This window comes from Labrus bergylta, chromosome 7, assembly GCF_963930695.1.
Source record: "Labrus bergylta chromosome 7, fLabBer1.1, whole genome shotgun sequence".
NCBI classification, from domain to species: Eukaryota; Metazoa; Chordata; class Actinopteri; order Labriformes; family Labridae; genus Labrus; species Labrus bergylta.
In genome coordinates this window covers 22787992-22807550 of record NC_089201.1, presented here as the reverse complement: position 1 = coordinate 22807550, position 19559 = coordinate 22787992, and the positions used below count along the sequence as shown (strand labels likewise).

The window sequence follows — 19559 nt, the reverse complement described above, 5'->3', positions numbered from 1 at the left end:
AACTTTTATTCTCACAGGCAAGAAGCAGGTGAAAAACATTTTCAGCTTGTTGTGAAAATGCCCTAAATATGATATTTCAGGACAATATTTAAAAAAGAAAATAACTTTAAAAAGGTGTGAATTAAAGTAGAAAAGAAAGAACCCTTACAAACGTACTTTAAATACTGTTTTTAAAAAGACCATTTCATAATACAACAGACTGTTACTACCAAATATGATTTAATTAAAAAACTACTGTTTATAAATTACAGGATTCAAATGCACTACAATTTAAATACACATCAGCCCTGTGTGAATATCACAGAGTATCACTCTGAGCAGGCGGAGCTGAACTCTGCACACTGTGCTTATAAACCTCTGGTTGCTCTTCCACTGATGTTTTCAAGCAAGAAGTCACTTTGGTCACTCTGCCAGGTAAGTTTGATGATGATCATTTGTGATGTTTTTTTTTTTATAACCTAATGCAGATAGAGGGGGATGTCAATTTTTGGGTTGTGAGTTTTATTTTATGATTTGTATGTTTACCAGATAAATACGAGCCACTTACACCGGTGAAGTTTTGCTAGCCTTCATACATCATTTGATGTCAAGACTCAATCTCAAACCACCTTGTTCAGATTGGAACAGATGCTCTTAATAAATTACTACAACTGTTTTCTCTCCGCTCCTCTTAAAAGGACTAGAGAGGGTGATGAAATGTCTCCTGTCTTTGTCGTAAATGAGGACACATCCTTAAGGGCTGACGTTCACTTTCAAAGAAACTGATTTTTATCTTGAAACAAAGTCAGAGCAGAACAGAAAACTGAACAATACAAATAGCCAAGAGGGACATTTGATAGTACAACACATTTTCTGTTTTAACAAAAGCATTGTATTCTTCATCAAATATGACTGAACTTGCAATAGAAAGGTCATTTCAGTGAAAGGTCATCGACTGTAAATATCTCCATGCAAAATGATTTTGAAGGTTGAAAATATGAAATATGTTTCTAAATTGGGATAGGAATCGAAAAACACAGCATCTCAAGTGATTGTGAAAGATTTGACAACATGTCTCATTCCCTTCTCCCCTGGTTCCTTGATACTAAAGCACTTGAATCTGCTCTGTTGCACTTAGTAAATGCCATAACTTTACATGCGTTTTTAAAACATTGAGCAGAAGTCTGGCAGTGGAAAAGTTGTTTGCCGTGTTTAACAACTCAGACTCCTATTCCTTAGATGGTATTGAAGATAAAGGCTACAACCACACATGGTCGGAGTGTGTGTGTATGACACTTCCCTCTCTGGAGACTGGAAATGTGTTTGTGTGTTAAGAGACCATCCTCTCCTCTTCCAGATTACTGAAATCAGGATTACTTTGTAACAAAGACTTAAAAATATGTTATACTGTGAAAAAAGCTATATTAAATTAGCCCAATCCAAAAACCACCATCAACAGAGAGACTGTGTAAAATACAGTTGACCAAAAGAAGAGAGGACTTTTGAAGTATTCCAATAGTGACAGAGTCATTCATAGGTAATCAGTCCACCATCAAGTCTAATAAGATGTAAAGAGAAATATTTTTTTAATGACCACCAGAATAATTTAGGATTTATTTGTTTAAACTTCTAAAAATTCTAAAAATCTTAGTATCAATGACAATCAGCCTTTTAGCTGCACTCTCTGCCTCCCAGCAGCATTATGTAAATCATCATCACAGTGGAAATCGGTTATTCTTAGATTGTCACTTTGTACAGCAGCAGGTATTTCCTAGTGTAAACCATGCTAACTGACCATGGCCCTAAACTCTGCCAAGCAGGGACACTACAACTAACACTGCCTGTGTGCTTCCTTAAAAGGAGGCCTAGTTCACCATCTCAGCTGACGGGATGCAGAACAGGGAGTGTACGTACTGCATCTATTTCCTTTAAGTGGCCAGGCAAGGAGGAAACTAAAACTACACCTTAGAGTCAGATTGAATTAGTCTCTTCTTATCTCTAGTTGCAGTCATTGAAAAAATAAAGCAAGTAGGCAGAAGTTTATACTTTTTTAGTTTACACCTGCCAGTAAATGATGGACTACTTCTGTCCTTTTGCTTCTCAAAACAAAGCTGAGCTGCAGAGCGCGGGGGGGGGGGGGGGGGGGGCTCCCACTGAGCATGCTGCATAAAGAGGATATGATGCTTTCAAACCTACAGTTTACCAGAGGATGGTTACCAGCCATAAAACAAGAAACATCCTCTTTTAATTATACCATACTTAAACAGTTTATTAGAGCAGAAGAAAAGGTCATTATTACAGTATGTTGTGGTTTGTGCACCGTGTGGAATTTGTTCCCTGGTCAGAGACTTTTTCATATGTGACCATTTTTGGTCATGTGGAGTAAGCGGCTGTTTCTTCTTGATTGATTGCAAACGCCTCTGAGGCAACAGTTTATTCTATCAGGGTGTGTAAGCACTTTCTTTACCTTTTAACAAGGACTGTGTCGGATTTTAGGATGTAGAATTATCTGAGAATTAAACACATATAGTTTGTATTTAGGATAATATGTATTTCAGGGCAAATGATGATGAGGATCTAAAGTGGTAGTAAAAAAACTGTCTTATTTGTTTCCTTCACTATTTAAGCACTTTAAGGCAAACACTTTTAGGTTGTCAGGCTTAGAAAATCTGATTTCCTTGCTGTCTCAGAGTATCTTCTGCCAGCATGTTCTCGATTGGTATTCACGTTTGATTTGCTCTACATCATGATTCAATGTTTAAATATTGGAGTGATAAAGATAGCAACATAGTCTGGAGAGACAGTACTGTGACATAACAGTTAACCATTTTAATGCCAGAAATTGGGCATGAATGATAATGTAAACGTCTTTGGAAATTAGCTCATAGGCAAACACCTTCTAGCTCTAAGGCCTAGGAGTTGTTAGAATAGTGATTGACAGTGAGCATGTAGAGGTAGAGAGAGAGAGGTGCTGCACTAGCTTTTTAAACTGTGAGCAGGCCACAAGAGGGGAGAGCATTGTAAAAAAAAAATGTCAGACATAAACAAGGGAAATCCATTGTAATATCAAAGTTTGGAGCTTTCCTGGGCTGTTTCCATGTCAGTTACATTTGTATATACCTAAAATGCCAAATCCATCAGTTCTTTATCTGAATTGGACGAATGAAATTTGGATTATTTTAGTGTAAGATGAATAATTCAACACAAACAGCACACTTACTATTCATACAAATCACCAGTCAGGTGAAATGCAGGACTGCAGCGGCTCACTCAATAGCTCACTGACATGTCTGCGAGCTGTTAGACTGCAGGTCATTGGGTCTCTGTGTGCTGATCTACAGATTCCATAATGATCCAGCTCCTGTCTCAGAAAAATGGACTATGCTATGTTCAAGGGACATTCTGAAGCCTCACATTTGGTCTTTTGTATGTCGCCAACTCTTTTTTAAAGCCAGAATTGACCATGGTGAACAAGAAGTTGAACCTGAGACTGACTTGTATGTATAAAATTACCAGAGCTTAGCCATGATAGGCGTATAATCACTTTGCTTGCATTGGCAATAAATGAACATTTTGGACACATTGTCATTTAAATGTCATGGCAATGGATAAAAAAGGACACTACATACTGACAGGGTCAAGACTGAGGGTAAAAAAAAATACATTAATCATGTTAAGAGACTTTAAATGTGTGCACATTTTCTGGGGGATTTCCACCATTGTTTGAATTTATCCTCTTGGCCAGATGAATGTCTTTACCAAGGCAGTGGACTGACCAACTGGCCGACATAGTGAGAGCAACGTCACTGGAGTAGCTCAACGTGCCATATTTCTTTGTTTTTTTCATATATTTTTCCGTGTTTTAAATAAGCAACAAAAAGTTCTCCAAACCTTTTGTCTATGTAACATCAATTGGGTTTTAAATACTCACTTACCTGTTTTCCAGGGAAGTACGTGTAAAATAGTATTTTGCTTTTCCAGGAAAGCTCTCAAATGTCTCGTTTCCTGTGTGAGTGTTTTGGAAACAAACCTTATTTGACCCATTCAGTTTGAATTCCTATGGCATTGGCCATATACAGTCTGTAAAAACTAACTGTTTTATCTCTGTGTCCCACTTTGACTGGCCGTTCACTGTTGGTGGGCTCCTCTTAAATTCTAAAGTTGAGGATCTCTACATAGAGTTATGATAAAGCAGTTGCCCTTCTTTTGAACCTCAAATGATCGAGACTGATACTGGCAGCTTGACGACTTTGGACGAAAATATGTTGCATGTAAGTCCTATTGAGGAGGATTTACGCAGCATTTTTATGGGGTACAATCAAATAAAGAAGGAAAAAAGTGTCTGTGTGCACTCAGATCATCAAAACAAACCAAACACTTTTTTGTAGAGGAAGATTTCTTCATGGTGTCAGGCCAGAAACGTTCCACATATCATTTTTTTTCATCATGTGCTCTAATGTCAAATGGTTGAAATTAAATGTGTACGAGTATGTGTGGAACAAAATTCTTGCACAAATGTTTGACATTTGACTTATACAGGTTGATTGGAGGCCTGTGTCCAGCTCCACTGAACTCATTTCATATTCATTAAATGTTTAAGGTCCAGATCAACCTTACTTGTCTTTCTCACAAAATAGATTTCACATGTGTTCTTATCTCAACAGTGAGTTCTTGAGTTGTAAATGTTTCTGTAATAGTTCAAATATAACTGAAATATTTATATTTATAACAATAATGGCTGTACAGTAATGTGTGTATCAAATGTTGTTTAGTTAATGATCTTTGGAAAGTTATCCAGAAGACATCCAGTTATTGAACAATACTAATCAATCATTGGTTTGTCACACACAGTTGTATCTAGGCAAGTTGTCTTACAGACTCCTTCCAAAGCGTATGTTTGATATATCCTCTCTTTTATTTGTGATCATTTAGAAAGATTGCACAGAAAATGATGAGGGTTTGCACATCATGAGATTTACTGAACCATCTAGAAATCTTTATTAGTTTAATTCTTCCATCATCCAATGAGTGGGACAGACTTCCTAACTTTACTGCATTACACTGCTTTTGGTGGCTGGAGTTGCTGGCAGACTTTTTTTTTATAAACAGGGTGGTTAAAAGATTTTAAGTTTTTTGAAAGTGTTTAAAAAAAGTATTATTTTATATTGGATTTTATCAGCAGTAGTTTGGAAATGGCAATCAAAGGTGTTGACAGTCCTATTGAAGTAGTTATATGGACTATTCAACTATTATTGGATGTCAGGCATGTTGTGGAGAATAAAACAAGACAAACCAAGGGAAACCATTTGGAAGAGTCTGTATTCAGAGATCAGGGAGTAACAGTGAGACAGAGGGAGAGAGCAGGAGTAAGGTTGAGGAGGAGGAGGAGGAGGAGGAGGAGGGAGGCTGAAGGAGAAACAGAGGAGAGCACAGAGGCAGGCTTTGCCTTTTCTGGTAGTTAAAGTGGCTGAAAGAACAAGCAGGAATTCTTCATGTAGCAGAAGGGCTGAGATAAAAACCAGACTGTAGAAGTTGATGTATGCAGAGAGGGGAGACGCTGCTTTTCATGGACTAAACTTCAGCTACTGTTAAGGTATTATAAACCAACAGATGTCATGTAGATCCTTATGTTACTATCTGTGTCATGATGCTGTGTTGGGGGGGGGTTTACCTTTAGTTTGATGGGGTTCTGAATAATTTACGGATTACAATTGACTTGAGCATGTTTATTGTCTAAGTGATGCTTTGACTTTGTATTAAACCTGAGAAAGTAGTGAAATAAACATTATGATGAAATGACATAAACTCCAGGATTGTAAGATACAACTGTATGAAAAAGTGCCACAGTAGAGCAGCAATCAGAACATGTTTTTTTTCTCCTGATGAAACGTTGCTGATCAAGTATAAACCAAATTCATGAGAGACTAAATGTAGCACAAAATGATCTGATATAAATATGTGTCTTGCAGTGAAAAATTTAGGAGAATCTTTTGGGCATCATGGAGGATGACTTCGACCGCCGCATGGAGCTGAGGAGGCAGAGGAGGGAGCAGATGCGCCTTGAGGAGAACAGGTGGGCAAAACCTCTGGGAATATATCAGCATTTGTCAATGTTAAAGTTTTAACACGCACTAAATTCAGTAAAATAAAACTGAATTCATGGAGTCAATTGTACAAATGGGTTGAAAGTATATCTACTCTATAACATTGTGAGTTACAGCTTCATTACGTTGATTATTTGGTTCTTTAGCTCAAGACTCACAAAAAAACACAAAACATTTTTAGCTTAAGTTTACCTTTTGGTCATAAGGAGCTCACATTCCCCGCCTTTAACTTTTCTAAACTTCATGTGAGGTTGTTTCCAAAGTTATTACCAAACAGCTGCTGACAGGGAAGTCCCTTTTAAGATGTGCACGGGTGTTTAATTCAAATGGATGCAGCACAAACTATATCAAGTGTATTTGTGAATGTGTCCGTCCTGTGCAGAGCAGACAGGACTTGGATGGTGTTCAGGCGATGACGGTTTAATGATCTCTGCTGCCTTTTTTCACTCATCGGGGAGTCAGTCTGCTGTGCTGCTGTTTGGATTTGTCTCCTGCTCTCTGTTGCCTCCCTCCCTGTCTCTCTGTGCTTAGATAAACAGAAAAATACCAGTAAGAGTTATTGTTGACATTTAGAAGTTAAATTACTTGCTCAAGACAAATAAAAGATTTAGACATAAGAAAAAACACCTTTGTGAATACTATATGTGGGTCCAAATTCATGAAATCTTCTAAACTAAATGCTGGTTTTGGGGATTGGGAATTTGAGCAATAATTACAGTAGACCTGATTAATGTCTCCTTTTCACTCATTGAATAAAACTTAACCTAATAGGCTCTTATTGACAAAAAATAATGACCTGCTTTTGCACAAATAATAAACCTTATTAAATGGATGTAAATTCATTCTTTTTTTTACGTACACATTTGGATCAAATGGCCTTTGAGGCCAACACAGACAGGTTTCAGAGATATTGGCAGATGAAGGTGCATATTGTTTGTTTTTGTTCTTTCATTGGATACATTTTTTTTTTCTTAACTGCAAAGATTGTATAGCGACTTAATAACAGAGATGTTAACAATAATTTAATCTCAACACTTTACTTTGTCCCAGCTCATAAGACATTGGCTGTCATATCCGATGTCTGATCAGTGTCCCAGTGGAAAAATAGGCGTTCCTGACTATTTTTCTCACAGTCCTTCTGGCAGCCCTGCCAGCAGTACCAACACAGCCTGCCTTGCCTTTTCCGCCCATCAGCACGCTGGAATGTTTTGCCTGCCATTTTTATTCTAGCTCAAGATAGCTTTCTCTGAAACACTTTGGATTCTGCTTGATTGATTTGGTTGTTTTATCCTTCATCTCCCTGATTTCTCCCACATCATGAGAGGTTCTCATTATAATCACTTAACGCTTCTTACGTTTTTTTTGTTGTAAATTTAACTGCAACATTTTGACATTACAGCTTTTGCCTTGCTTAAGGTAGCCATTGGGGTCATTCTGATCTATTTGAATACCCTTCATTTCTTCAATGTAACATTTAGGTTTCCGACACATGCGGAATATTACGTTTTCCCTTTGTTGTAGTGTCTCCCATCAACCGCCATGGCTTACAAAGTTAGCTTTAAATAGTGTCACTGACATCATTGTTTCATATCAATATAATGAGGGGTTATAAGGTACCACCATTACACAAAATAATGTTCATATTAGAGATCTTTACCTTTACCAAGGTTGCATTTCAGTGCCGGCTGTTTCTTGGCGTAGTTCATTTCGGTCTGTATGTTTGTAGAGTTACTGAAAAAATTACAGGACCAGATTATACTCAAATCAATCAATTGTCTCAATCAGAAATAGTGGATCAAACACTTGAGAGAAGCAATTTATGGTTATCAGTGGTTACCAATTTGTATATCATAGAAGACTCAACTATTGGCTGGCTGAGGTCTTCCTCTTCAAATGCCCTTCTGGTTGTCTGAAAACTTTAAAACACTGAAAACTTAAAGCTCATGTTTGGAATAACATCCTTTAAATGATTTACTCATCAAACAGCTTGTGAAGCCGGGTAGTTCAAGTTATTTACGTCACCTCACGAAGGTTTTTTTATGTGCTCAAATACAGTTGAGGCAAGTTTGCTGGTAGAAAAAAATGCAATCTTTTCACAATACATTTTAGAAAATGTATATACATTAGTGGATAGATATAGTACTATTATAAATATTAGTACGCCTTTTAAAACACAACTATAAGTCAGTGCCTGTTGCTTTGTAAGTTACAGTGATAATACAGTAATAAGAAGCATGAAGGGTTTAATATTCTTACATAAAACTTATGTCACATTATTAATTCTTCTTCTTTCATGATTATATGAAAATGATTTCTTTATGTGTCATTTCTCAGTGTTGGTTTCACCAATGACGATGATGAGGAGGAAGCTCGAGAGCGACGGCGTCGTGCGAGGGAGGAGAGAAAGAAGATGAGGGACTCGGAGGAGTCTGGATCCACCGATGTGATTAACACTAGGTACGGTGAAAACAATCTTTCTGGGTAGAGACTAGAGCGTATAACACAGTGTAATGGGACAAACCAGGAAAACAAGAGGAGAAAGAGATTCAGAACTCGCGCCCTATGTACCGAAGCTGTAGTCTTCACCGCAGTGGACGTTCAAATCCGACCTCAGCCCTTTGTTGCATGTCATCCCTCACTTTCTCCTCTCAACATTTCTTTTCTCTCTTCAGATGTCCTACACATGAAGGCTAAATTGCCTAAATGTGTTTATCAATTTTGATTGGATAAAAATATCCAGTTCCAAAAGGGATTTTGAGATCATTCTTTGATTCAGCATGGATTTCAGGCTTGGCTGTTCTCATGAACAAGTGAATCTAATTTTCTTACAGTGTGATGGAGACCGATTCCACCACCGGAGGTACAGATGATGACCAGGCTCTGCTGGACCGGCTCGCTAAGAGGGAGGAGCGCAGGCAGAGGAGGATGAAGGAGGCCATGGAGAGACAGAAGGATCTTGACCCCACCATCAGCACCACCAATGGTACGGACAGCACACCCGAAGAGGAATCCTCAGTCAGCAGCAGCAGACGGGAACATACAGAGGAGGAGGAGGAGGAGGAAGAGGAGGAAGAGGAGGAGAAGAAGGAGGAACCAGCCCAAGAGGAGGTGGCAGAAACGGATACAAACTCCTGGAAGAAGGAGGATGAGGACAAGAACGAGGATGAGAAGGTTATAATGTAAAATGTGTTCAGATTTGTGAGATGATGTTTTAAGTGAATTTATTAGTTTTAGCTAATGTCTCTGTCTTTTTCTGACAGGAATCTGTTGAGGAATCAAGAACAACAAGCACAAGAGATGAGGTAAGGTCTTTAATTGTAGACTTTGCTTCATTTTGTGGCTATATCTGCATGAACATTGACACAAATCTCACTTATTTTATAGGAGGAGACTGAGGAGGTGGCTGCAGCAGCTGAAGAGGAGATGGAGCAGAAAGATGCTGAAGAGAAATCTGTGGAAGAAGACGAGGAAGAAAAAGAAAGAAATAGGAGAGCAGAAGAGGAGAGAAAAGAACAGGAAGAAAAGCTGAGGACAGAAGAAGAGGAAAGGCAAACAAGGGAAACTGAAGAAAAGCTAAAGAAAGAGGAGGAGGAGAGACAGCTGAAGGAGGAGGAGGAAAGGCAGAGGAGGGAAGAGGAGGAAAGCCAACAGAAGGAAATGGAAGAGAGGCTAAGAAAAGAGGAGGAAGAAAAACAGAAACAGGAGATGGAGATGGCGGAAAAACTGAAGCGAGAAGAAGAGGAAAGACAGAAAAGGGAGATGGAAGAGAGACAAAAGAAAGAGGAAGATAAACAAAAAAAAGAGATGGAAGAAAAGAAGAAAAAAGAAGCGGAAGATAAACGGAGAAAAGAAATGGAAGACAAGAAGAAGAAAGAGGAGGAAGAAAAGATGAAGAAGAAAGAGCTAGAGGAGAAGAAGAAGAAAGAGGAGGAGGAGAGACGGAAAAAGGAGATGGAAGCAAAAAAGAACTTGGAGGAGGAAAAGCGGAAAAAGGAGGCTGAAATAAAGAAGAAAAAAGAGGAAGAGGAGAAACGCATCAGGAGAGAGATGGAGGAGAAAAAGAAAGAGGTACTGACTTGGTTCACAAACTATCTCCTTAGAAACCTGGAAGCCTCAAATGAATATGCTCTTATTAATCTGAAAAGTAACAGAATCCACTCTAATGTAACACAAGCCCTTAATCTATAAAATCAGATGACATATTTGAACTATCCAGGTTCTGTTTTAGCTCAGCAGTTATTTACTCTACGATATGTTTTCTGTTAACCAATGTTTTGTTTGCCACATGGATAAAATATGTAGCGAGGTGTCAAATTGTAATTAGTGTTCAGTTTACATCGGTGTCTACTTCACTGCCCGGCCTCATATTGCATCCTTGTTTGGTGGTTGTATGTTTAACGAGTGTTTCCATTTGGCCTCTGTTTTTAGTAGTTTTAATAATATTATGTCTTGTTTTAAAAGGAGGAGAAGCCAAAGAGATTTGGTTTTAAGGAAAAGGTAAACCAAAAACTATTTGTCATTCAGTTTACGAAATGCATGTTTCTGAGATAAGGAAGCTAAAGTGGAAGTAGTCAAATTGACTTGTCCCCTTGTTTTCTCCTCAAAAAAGGAACCAGCCAAACTGAACGGATCCCTTTTTGAGAACAGACTTAAGAAAACAGAGAAGACATCAAGGTAAAGTTGGAAAGACAGAATATGACAGTGATATGATAGAAGGCTTATAGTAATAGTTTGGTTTGTTTGAATTAGGATGTATAAGATACTTGTCGATTATAAGTGATACATATAGTAGACGACAGTCAGCTCTGTCCCTGTTAGGAGAAATAGGCATGAGTTTCTATATGGAAGCTAAGCTATGAACTGTTGTGGACGGGGTCATAAGAGACACTTAATAAAGGCATGAAGAAACGCATTTAGTTTAAGTGTACCCTACATGTTTTCATATTTTCATCATCATATCAGGCATACCATTCTTGAGCAGTATGTATAAAATGGCAATGTTAAAAAAAGCCTGAGTTTCTGAATGAGAGCATCATAAGTCCAACTTGGTTCCTAAATCAACATTATGTTTGCTCTGAAATTTGACTTAAATTTGAAAATTTAGATTGAGATTTTAGTGTCATTCGGTTAATTTCATATATTAAATGATCATTTAATAATCATGAGTGTTGTGTGACAGTGTTCCCTCCACCAAGGCCGATGACGCAGAGCGACAGGAGGCCGAGCGTAAGCTGCAGGAGCTGAAGCGCCGACGAAACAACGCAGAAAGCGAGGAGATGGAAAAGATGAAGCAGAAGCAGCAGGACGCAGAGGCCGAGCTGGAAGGGCTGAAGAAGAAGAGAGAAGAGAGGAGGAAGATCATGGAGGAGGAGGAGAGGCAGAAGAAACAGGAGATGGAGGAGAAGAAAGCCAAAGAACAGGTGAGGGTGGTGCTTCACTTTCAGGAACTAAGTACGCAAATGAAATATTGCCAATTTGGAAATGTTAGCGTGACTTTGTTAAAAAGTACGATTTTGTTCAAGAGGCCATTTTTAAGCCCCTGAAGAGGAATTTGTTTGTTGTTCCAATGAAAAAAGTGTGATTTTAATTTTTGTTTTTTTGTTCTTAACAGGAGGAGAGGAAGAGAATGAAAGAGGAGATTGAGAAAAGGAGGGCAGAGGCTGCAGAGAAGAAGAAAATCATGGAAGAGGTGGTGTCTACTAAACCCTCCTTTGCTATCAGTCCCAAAGGATCATCAAAGGTATTTTGTTTGAGAAAAAAATGTTCCGATACAGACAAATTGTTTTCCAGTAAGAAAATACAGTAATTGTCTTTAATTCTGTCTGCAAGATGATAGGTCAAATTTATGTAAAGCAAATTTTGTTTTGCAGTTTTTCTCTAGATCCTATAGTCTTTAACCAGCAAACTTGAGACTCATGGAAGTCAAATGTTCCAAGAAATAGTTCAGCAATGTAATTTCCTGATAAGTCAGCTGTCAAGAATATGAAAAAAGATGTGAGCTGGCGCCTGTGCTGTAATCAAATATGGTTGTAAAAAAAAAGGACCCTGTCTGGGTAATTTTGTTGTTGGAGTATTTTTGGAGGAATGCTGAAAATTGTGTGAGTGGCCATGTTTTACTGATGTTGTGGGGACTTTAAAACAAAATCACATTATGGGGACCCGCCTTCCTATTGAGTACAAAATGCAAATCAATACGTTTCAGTGTGGTGACAGGTTTAGGTTACATTTGAATATAACTTAGGGTTGAAGAGTGGAAAAGTTGTGGTAAGGTAAAGATTAGAGACAATAAACATACGTCAATGCAATGTCCTTTGAATTCATGCAAACAGGAATGTGTGAGTATGAGTGTTTGCACTTTTGTGTGTGTGAGCAGTGTGTGTGTGTGTGTGTGTGTGTGTGTGTGTGTGAGCAGTGTGTGTGTGTGTGTGTGTGTGTGTGTGTGTGTGTTTTTCTGCATGTGTATCCTTGCTGCCAGACAACCAAACTCTCCAGTTTGGTCTCTGGGGCACCAACCAAGTCAGTGCTCAGAGAACTTTTCAAGCATAGGCTGTTCTGTCTTCCACTGAGGTTGTCTTGGAAACAAGTAGAAAGTCAGGGCAGTTTGAACATGTTAGAAAGCATTTGTGCATTACAATGAAAGGCTGTTTTTATCATTTTAAACTATGCTGGTTTGTACAGATTGGAGAAAAGGCAGAATTCTTGAACAAATCAGCCCAGAAGAGGTGAGCCATACAAGGTATTTTAGAGTAAAATAAAGACACTCCTATATTTGGTCACCCTACTAATGTCCAATGTGTTGTTCATCCACACAGCAGCACACCCAGAGTGTCTCACACTCCGATCATGTCCAAGATAGGAAACAGATTGGATCAGTACACTTCTGCCATCCAGGTGAGAGAACACTATTCAGTAGCATAAGCCAGAAGCAGAGGAATCAGACACTTCAAGGAAAGTAGCAACACAGCAATATAAAAATTGTCCATAATGTGTCAAATTCTTATAAGTCCTTCTTAAGTCAAAGAACAGACGTTTCTTTTATATAGGGTAGTTTGAGGTATAAGTTGCTAAGATATAAATGTTAATTTTAAATCTGGAAAATAGATAGTTTATAAAGCTTTTTAATAAAGAAGTGCCCATGACACGCAGTCAAAAGCAACATCAAATTGAAGTAGAAATACTTAAAACTTGATTAAAATTACTTAGTTGCTTTCCGTTACTGATCCTAAGTCGACACAGCGATGTTATATCCAATGCAAAAGTTAAATCCGTCCTTTCAACGACAGGGAAACAAAGAAGCGAAATCTCCAAAGTCACCAATGGCAGATATTACTACAGGAGGCACACGGAGCATCAAGAGCATGTGGGAGAAGGGCAACGTCAGCAGCTCCTCTGAAAGTCCACCCCCTGCTAACAAGGTGAGAGAGAGGAAGGAAAGAGGCACGAACAGAGATTCACTGACACATGCTTTAGTAACTGTGATGTCTCTTTTCCCAGGATGTGGCTGTTATCAAAGGAGGCGTGACTGGACGTGTTAACAGCTGGATGGCAAAGCCTGCAGACACGGAGAAGATAGCAACACCTTCACCCGCACCTGCACCTGCACCTGTAGCGGCACCGGCAGTGGCATCACCACCAGCAAAGCCTGCAGTAAGGCCTAATAAATCCCTCTCTTAACCACACACACACGCTATTATAAATGAGACACCAGTGCTACATGAATAGAGTAATCCGTTGATATTCTGGACATGTTAACCTGATCATTTGCACATCAACATCCCACGTTGTTGGCTGCAGCAATTCTCAGACCTCTTGGTGTCGACCGAGTCGCTGCCTGGACTGCAGTGACACCACATGGGCAGCTTACTCAACAACGCTACTGCATACTAGTTTTTAGAAGATGTGAGAGATTTTATATACATGTATTTAAGCATACAAGTGGAAAATCATTGGCTGGAAGAAGAATATTATTCCCCCTTGTGTAGTCCACTCCCAAAGCACAGAGCAGCAGTTATGTGTCAAGAGGCTGAATGCCAAAATGGTTCCCTGCACAGCCGTTTCTACACCACTCTGTAAACACATCAATCACTATGCTGGTATTTTAAGATTATATTACAGTACACCTCAAGAATGAAGTACTTTTAAAGATTGTTTGTTGTCTTTTTCTTACTTAATGCCAACAATGTTCATGTGTAATTTAGGTATATTGGGATGGCCATTTACTTAGGGACATTCATTATAGAAACACTTTTTCCTGTTATACGAAACTGACATTTAAAAAAAGGTCACTGAATGATTAATTTGGATTTTTCTTAGTTTATATGAGTCAGACTAAGACAGGCTACTTGTAACTTGGTACTTGGTCGACATTGTGTCCTCTTCTCAAAGAAGGACACCAGCTGCTGTTCCCACCAGCTCTTCAAGTGGAGACATTGCACTCTCCAAGATGACGTGTGACATTGTTCTAGCTTGAAATTTATGCGTGAGATATCTTTGGGGTCAAACGTCTTGGCCAGAGGAACACTTATAACCTTACCCTTACTTATACGGCAACACCTCCCCCTAATGGGATGAAGCTGTACAACAGTCTAATGTCTCTATATTTCTGTCTCTCGTCTTTATTTTTACTGTAAGTTAAGTACTTACAACTTCAACTTTAGGGTACTTGTACTTAACAATAGATGTTTATTTTTTCTATACCATCTTTATACTTTGTAACTTTTAAGTGTGGAAGATTATTTCTACAATGATTTGTAGGTTTTTCATAAAAGATCAGAATACTATACTTCCTCCATTGTATGGTACTCATATGATTATGGCTGGTCTCACTCATCACACAGGATGGGAAACCAGGTGACATCGGTAACAAGCGTGGCATGTGGGAAACCAAGAAGGGCTCTGCACCTGGCAAGGTAACGCACACACACGGACATGCACACACTTGGAACTTTCTTCTGTGATGGAGGGGAGATTTTCAAGCTTTAAAGTAGTGACATGTTCCTGTTTTTTTTTGTTTCATTCAGTTTACCAGATAAACGGGTGTCAGAGGTAATTTGTGGTTACAACACTTAATGCACGCCCACTGGCACAGAGTGACTGATATTTGTGGTGTTGACACTGTTTAATGTTATTACAACACGTGTGTTTGGTGCTGCCAGATTGGCAAGTTTCCACTTATTTGGGACACATTTTCTTTTGATAAATTGAGATACTTTTGTACTGTTTGGGCTTGATTTATTTCAATTAATCAAATCAGAGTTAATTCAATTATTCATATTCAGAGTTATAGCTCTAAAGCATGTTTCATTTGTCTTAAACAGTATTGATATTATTGAGATTAGGCTCCAGTTTTTGACAATCCACTGACTGTTTGGTTGTTTGTTTTATTCATTTGCTCATTTTAAAAGGTAAGCATGTAGTGAAATTATATTAAAATATGTATAAACTATTTTTCATCGAGGGACTGTTTGAAAATATTTGGGGGAGTGTTACTATCTTTTTTTAAATAAGAGGCAGATGAGGGGAGTGTCTTTTACATTTTTTCGCATTCCCTGCAGTATAATAATTAACGTATTAATAATTTCTTATTTGTTGCTTTTCTCTCTATTTCCTTCATTCTATCTAAAATACAGTTGGCAGCTGGAGTCAAGAGCAAGTTTACCACAAATGGTAAGTAACTTCATTGACTGCAAATAAGAGTTGAATGTATTCAAAATCTTGACTTTCCATTTTAGTCTACATTATACTTTCACTTCATTATTTATCAGCATAAATTGATACACTTTTCAATGCAAATATAAGCAAATAGTGATATATGATAAACTGCAATGTGAACCTTGACAAGCTCGGCATTACAATGCTGCCTATGTTGCATCAGGAATAATTATCCATGATAAATGAAATCATGCTTCAACATTCTGCTGCATAAGTACATTTAAATAGACAGAAAAGTTTCAAATCCAGGAAATCTAAAAAGCAAGAAATGCTAAACAATAAGCAACCCTGAACAGTTAAGTAGCGTAGCTTTGACTATAGGCTGAAAACATCTCGCTGGGCTCTGTCTGTGATTTAATCTACTTCTAAAACACAGCTAATATTAAAAGAAAATCACATTCGCTCTTTAACTATTAGTGACCCTTTGCTAAATGCTTGGCAACCCAATGGAGATTCAAACTAAAGCTCACAGACATTAAACTAGGCCAAATGGCTCAAGTGGCTCCAATTGACTTTCACCCTGCAGGTAAACAATGTCAAATTGGTTTGCAGAGTGTGGCTAGCATTAGCATAGGCTACCACCACCAGCCTCCCTACCCTCATTGCAGGTTAACATCCACTTGTCTGTTCAAAATGTGGTTGCACTGCTCTGGTTAACTTGCACTTCTTCCACAAGATGCCATCCATCCACAGTTCTGATTAACAACTGGGCATCACAGTGGGGAAAGTATGCCCATTTACCTGGAGCTACAGCCCCATCTAGTTGCTGGTGGCTGCGTTATGGCTTTGACGCATCGTTTAACTGGCATTGCGGACCTGCTATAATATAAATATTTAGGATTAGTTTAATCATTTAGTGTGTAATCGTGTACATCCCTCTAATCCTTATAACTACAAACTTTATATGTAGGAGTTTTACTGATAGTGAATTGTCTTTGGGTTGGGTTATTTCTACATCTCACATGATTTAAGTAGCTGAATACTGACTCTTAAATGTGCAAATACTGTATGTTAAACCAGGATTTGTCTTGATCAATCCTGGGGTAAGCAGAGTTTAGATGAGGTGTGTTTGCCCTTCAAAACATTTTGTGGACAAGGGGAAAAGGCCATGACTGATTTATTGCCCCCTTTAGACTCATAACGACCGCAACCTGCCAACCTGCCTTTGTGCCAGACTATCTGCTCCCTGTAAATCAACTCTGCTGCTGGAGATTTTTTGGCACGGCTCAGCTCTGAAGGCACTGTGGTCTATGTTTAAAAAAAACCCTCACCCTGACCTTGTTTCCCAGTATAAAGAACCCTCCAGACTCATGGGATGGCTGTCGTGTCTTTGCAGTGCACTGTTCACCCACTGCCACCTTGGCTGTCCAATGCCATGCAGGGTGTCGGCTCGCTGTCAAGCATACCAGAGTGCAGCTGCTTGATTTTCACATTACAACCGACTGCTTGGGGGGATTACTAACAGTTTAGGAAGCAAATCTGTCCCGATCATACGGCTTATTCACTCAGTGCTGATGATAAAGAGTTCAAATCCATCCAGCAGGCCGTAGAGACAGTTTACATGTGTAATCATGAATAAAGACGTTCACCCTTCACCCCTTCAGTGATCACGTTTCCTTTGACATGGAGAACTCTGAGCTTTGAGCAGAAGTGTGAACAATCGGAGTGGAAAAGTGTTTGTCGAGTGTCAGGTCTGAACCTAAATAGCAATCCTTGTTTGTAACCTCCCCACTTCTTCATCAGAAATAGACGGCTGAAGAATGAAGTCAGGGCAAAGGACAAAGTGAAAGCTTTCAATCACATAACAAGTGTCCTGGATTTGACTGTAGGGTATTAGTGATTAGAACTTTCTCCTATGTTTAAACAACACAAACAGTAAATACATATGCCAAAGCTTTGATTAACAGCCCTGAGATGAATGTACTTTAACACCTAATAAACAACACGATGAGTTATGATGTTTAAAGATGGATGCATTGACTTATAGATCTTTTATGTTTATCTCTTTTTTTTAGCAGGTGTGAGACCCTAGCTACTGACATCACCTTCAAAATAAAGCCTTACCCCCCCCCCCCCCCCCCAACACAAGGCTCTGCTCTGTGTTTGTATCAATTTCCCCTCAACCTTAGTTCCTGTACTTTTGATGAAGTTCATACCAGACTGAGGACAAGACAAGGGACCAGCATCAACTACACTTAAGAACTCCAGCATCTATGTTGTTCCCCATTTCCCAAATATGCAATACCTAGTAAGGGTCTCCAGGACAAAGTACCACATGTTAAATGCTTAATAGATAATGGATTGTGTATTTCATATCTGTTTAATCAAAGTGACTCTTTTCAAATGGCTGGATGCATCAATATTATATTGTTTTGAAGCCAAGCTGCTGGTTTTGCTCTTCTAGTTGTTATACAGCTTACGTGCAATCGTAAGAATTTAAGCTTTATTGTCCTTCACTGCCACTGTTTTATTTGAATGGTAGTTACTATTTTGACTGCATGTAATAACCAATGCTGATCAAAATCTACTTGATGGACTTTCATGATCCTCAAAGCGCTTATGCCCTGCTTCCTTTGGTCATCATGCGACTTTTCATCTGGTTTGAGTGAGACGTCTCATCAGTTATTGAGTTGATTGCTATGATATTTTGGACACACAATCGTCAAAATGTTCCCTTATTATGTTTTTCAAGTGTGCTGTCATGCTGTTTAGTGCCATCGTCAGGTCAAATCACAAGCTGTTGACCAAATATTTACTAAAATTAACATTCCCATTATCTTCCATATGTTAGATTCATTGCTGATTAATTATTAAATGTTTTTGCTAAATGCTGGTTAGAGAAACTGAAGAGGACAACCATGGTCAGCAATACACCAGCTTATTATTTGTTATTTTAAACAACTTAGAAAGCTGACATTAGCATTTAGCTAAGGCCTCACAGAGTGACTGGCAGAGCTGTAGACTCACTGTTTGTTAGCTCTAACCTCCTAGGGAACTTTGTAGGACATCTGGACCTAATTTCACTTACCAGCAATTTATTTTAAGTGTACAACTGAAAGCTGGGGTTGTTGTAGCTTCAACAACTCATTTAATTATCATTTATTTGAATTCATAACAGAAGACTTTATGTCTTATTAGAAAAAAAGGTTTGTTAGTAAGCAATGTTTATGAAAACCACAGGTTGCCTTATCATAAAGAGGTACCGTTGACCTCACAGGAGCAGATAAAACCAGTCGTACATTTTAGCCCATAACTACAGGTATATGGGTTTGTTACCTTTTTTGCTTGCCTCAGATTAAAAATCACATTTTTTTTACTTTATACAGCACCAAAACAGTCTACATATGTGTTAAAGTATCCACTGTGAAACTAGTCAGTGACCAAATGCAACGCTATTCAACAGACAGTCTTAACAAACATCAGCTCACTCATTTTGCAGTTTAATTGCACTGCAGCAGGAATAAAGTTTAAGAAGACATTAGCAATATGCACTCTGTTTTAACAATGCCTGTAATCTACTTCAAGCTGTACCCTGGTGCTCCCGTCTGTCAGCAGGGCACATAAGTTGAATCCTGCCAAAATGTATTTGTAGTCTTACGATATTGTTGTGGTGAATGGCTAATTTTTAAACATTTGAAATTACTGTTTGTACTTGCTTGAGCAATAAAGAAATACAAAAAAGTGTTATTGTTCGGTTGTTGTGATTGTAGCTATCGGGAGGAAATGTCATGATGTGTCCTTCCTAACTACTTGTGAAATATGAAG

At 38.5% G+C, this 19559-nt stretch overlaps 1 protein-coding gene across 7 annotated transcripts; it reads left to right on the top strand.

The window, feature by feature from the left end:
* The first annotated feature begins 299 nt into the window (after window positions 1-299).
* On the top strand, window positions 300-19358 carry LOC110002928 (caldesmon). 7 transcript variants are annotated; one of them, XR_010666690.1, is made up of 18 exons: window positions 5384-5572; window positions 5949-6052; window positions 8418-8540; window positions 8915-9254; window positions 9344-9385; window positions 9468-10151; window positions 10545-10580; window positions 10693-10757; window positions 11263-11503; window positions 11695-11823; window positions 12762-12805; window positions 12896-12974; window positions 13367-13498; window positions 13578-13730; window positions 14921-14992; window positions 15104-15128; window positions 15713-15749; window positions 17813-19358. XR_010666690.1 is itself a non-coding variant. In XM_065957036.1 (17 exons), exons 2-17 carry the CDS (start codon window positions 5979-5981, stop codon window positions 17824-17826), a joined length of 2268 nt encoding a protein of 755 aa, XP_065813108.1. In that variant the 5' UTR covers window positions 300-414; window positions 5949-5978; the 3' UTR covers window positions 17827-19358. The 7 variants fall into 7 exon arrangements, 5 of the variants coding, with proteins under 5 accessions (XP_065813108.1, XP_065813110.1, XP_065813111.1 ...); XR_010666689.1 differs by having other exon boundaries at window positions 5385-5572; window positions 17810-19358; XM_065957036.1 differs by lacking the exons at window positions 5384-5572; window positions 15104-15128 and adding an exon at window positions 300-414 and having other exon boundaries at window positions 17810-19358.
* The last annotated feature ends 201 nt before the right edge of the window (window positions 19359-19559 follow it).